Here is a 2,946-nt window from a genome sequence, read left to right on the forward strand (position 1 = left end):
AAAGAGAGAGAGAGGAAGAGAGGAGCTCAGTGCACCATGGGAATCCCCCGATAGTCTAGGCCTATAGCAGCATAACTAAGGGACTCTCCCGGTAGCTATACAAATAAAATTGAATTGAGCTGAATTTAATTGATGACTGCTCTCCAAAAATGAAGCCAAAACATCTTGATCGCCCCTTGGTGGCTGACTGCAGTAAAGGTCATAAAGTCCCCGCCAAAGTACTCGTCAAATAAATTTTTTGCAAAGATGGTTTCTGTCATTTTAGGTAGTTCTTACCATGCTGATGTATGTTAAAGTGTTCATTCTTCTGATCAATTTGGTTTTAATTAGTTATTTGAAGATATAAAAAAGGGGTTTCACAATTAAGTCAGCTGGGTGTATGAGTGGGACCTCAGTTTCACGGCACCAATGCCAATCACTACTGCACAGACTCCCACTCCGAAGAGGGATGAAGTGGAGACACAGCGTCCATCTTTTAGATGTCAATGGTTTAAATGTATTGCAGGTAATTATCCGCTGTAATAAAGGATATGACAAAATTAACTGAGTTGAACTAAAGCAGCAAAGATTTGCTAGCAGCAAGACAAAAGCACTCATCCGGGACAGCAGTACTTGCATCATTCTCGAGAATCGCTGGAGTGGAATTTGTTTCTTCCTATTGACGGCTGATTTCTCAAACCAGCCAGCTACCCTACAGCAATCATGTACAGCCGTCAATTTAGTAACACTGTCACATTGTCTTGTAGTTTATACTTCCCATAGTTCAGTGACAACAATGTACCGTGTAGGAGGGGGTTGGAGTATGTTTCTGAGACAAAGTTACATATGGAACCAGCTATGTCATATGAATGCCCCATATCTAAGAGACAGTGCTTTAAAAGGAGCAGTTTCAGACAGCTCCTGTTATCAGAACCAGGTGTCAGGAATGTCAGTCCAATTCCTGGCATACCTACATGTGCCGAGCTTCAGTATAAAAGAGCAGAGGGTGCTGCTGTGGGCTCCAGCATCCAAACAGCCACCAGGCAAAGAAGCCAAAGAGCATCCATCAATCCATCCATTGATACGACCAAGAGGAACATGCATCTGTCTTCCATTCCTCCCTGTGGCTTCCTCCTCATCTTAAACCTGCAGCTGTTCAGCACATATCCTATCAGCACCGGCTTGACTGACACTGACATGGACATCTTAAAGGTGAGTCTCCAAATGAATGATTCTGAAACTAGTGTTTGGAAAGTTGGTTCCACTTTGGGCCCTTTTAGGCAGCAGCAGCAAGACATGACAAACTCATTTGCAGTATCTAAGTTTAGTCTATTGTCATCCCACATTTCAACAGAAACTTCCTATATGGGCCTCTGGGTTCATATGATATTTAATAGGATTATAATCTCATATGTGGTTACTGAAGTTCAATTGGTACTCTTAATGGATAATAATACGTGTAATGACAAACATAATAAAGGGTAACTTCAATGTTTTTCAACCCTATTTACCTATTTTGAATAGTGTTTCGAGTTAAAATTATTGAATGTTTTTGATAATGAAGTCTGGTGGTTTAAACACAATGACATAACTGCTGTGTCTGTTGAAACAAAAAGGTATATCTCTTATCATCCCATCCTAGTGCTAATAAGTGTCTATGTGTATGTTGCAGGTGATCTTTCAGAGACTAGAGGAGTCAGTTTCAGAGCAGACTGAAGTGGACCAAAGAGTCCCTGCAGAGAGGGACAGCCTAAACACAGAGGAGGCAGCTGTACAGCATCCCCTAACTGGACTGGATGAGGTGGCAATCAGGGAGTTTCTCTCAGCCAAGAACCTGAAGAGCGTCCGCAATGACTCATCCAGGAGATCCTCCGGCTGCTTCGGTCGACGGATGGACAGAATAGGCTCCATGAGTTCTCTTGGGTGTAACACTGTCGGCAAATACAGTAAGTCACAGTAACTACACTACAATGAGTAACTCCACTACAGTAGCTCTAGGTTGAACTGGTCTAACTTGTTTTGGCCAGTGATCATTTAAAAATCATTTTAATAGTCAACAAGAAAATAATCTGACTAAGCCCCATGATAGAAAAAATTGGTAAAAAATACGACTGTATTATCCTATAAATAGAGTGTACCGTGAAGTTACTTCACATAAATTTGTACCATTAATGAAATAAATATATGAATAGTCTTAATAACAGAGTTGTTGTTGTTGTTATCTCGTTCTCTTGCAGATCCAAAGTAAAGAAGATCTCTTACCATTTAAGTTCTGGAACCGCAACGTCTCTACCAAAGGATATTTTTATTTGAATTCTATTTATTTACTAATATTTATTGAAAATTGTTTGTGGCTTACAAATATATTTATTTAAAATCGATGTAAGACTGTTCTTTACTGTACTGTTGAAAGTTTCAATAAATGTTTACAACTGCACATCACTGAACCAAGTGTTGCATCACCATGCGGGGCAAAATAGTCAGTAACCATGCACAATGAAAATTAACAAAAATTATAACATGAATGACTTCAATAACATTCCTGAAATTACCTCCAATGATACGACAAACATACATAGCGCTATCTGGCTGTGATAGAATTCGCTGGCATATGCATTCCATCATAAACATATTTAAATAACAGAAGACATTAAACAGTTAGAGAATAATTGTGGTTATTTTTGTTCATGTATTTTTTTCCATAAACGTATTAGTAGTTTTTAACTGGTTAGAAACAGTCTCTGATAGCTCTATATGACCTATGTAGTCAGTGCCTGAGATGGGCCGGTACTCGTCAGTACTGAGTACTAGCACTTCTGAGTTTTGTCCATATGAGTATCCTTACTTCTTATTGCGTACTGCCGCCTCTGGTGGGCATGACATACAATAGAAGTTGTGAAATAATTGTCTATGAACTACTTTAATGCTTTGATACATTCCCCAAACCCTCCCTATCAAGTTTTGACC

General features: G+C 39.3%; 1 protein-coding gene across 1 annotated transcript; it reads left to right on the forward strand.

Moving 5' to 3' along the window:
* The first annotated feature begins 1,050 nt into the window (after positions 1 to 1,050).
* nppb (natriuretic peptide B) lies at positions 1,051 to 1,939 on the forward strand. The gene is made up of 2 exons (XM_035652304.1): positions 1,051 to 1,191; positions 1,652 to 1,939. Exons 1-2 carry the CDS (start codon positions 1,078 to 1,080, stop codon positions 1,937 to 1,939), a joined length of 402 nt encoding a protein of 133 aa, XP_035508197.1. The 5' UTR covers positions 1,051 to 1,077.
* Positions 1,940 to 2,946: the final 1,007 nt, after the last annotated feature.

Source organism: Morone saxatilis, unplaced genomic scaffold (assembly GCF_004916995.1).
Source record: "Morone saxatilis isolate NCDOM2014 unplaced genomic scaffold, NCSU_SB_2.0 Contig11, whole genome shotgun sequence".
Lineage (NCBI taxonomy): Eukaryota > Metazoa > Chordata > Actinopteri > Moronidae > Morone > Morone saxatilis.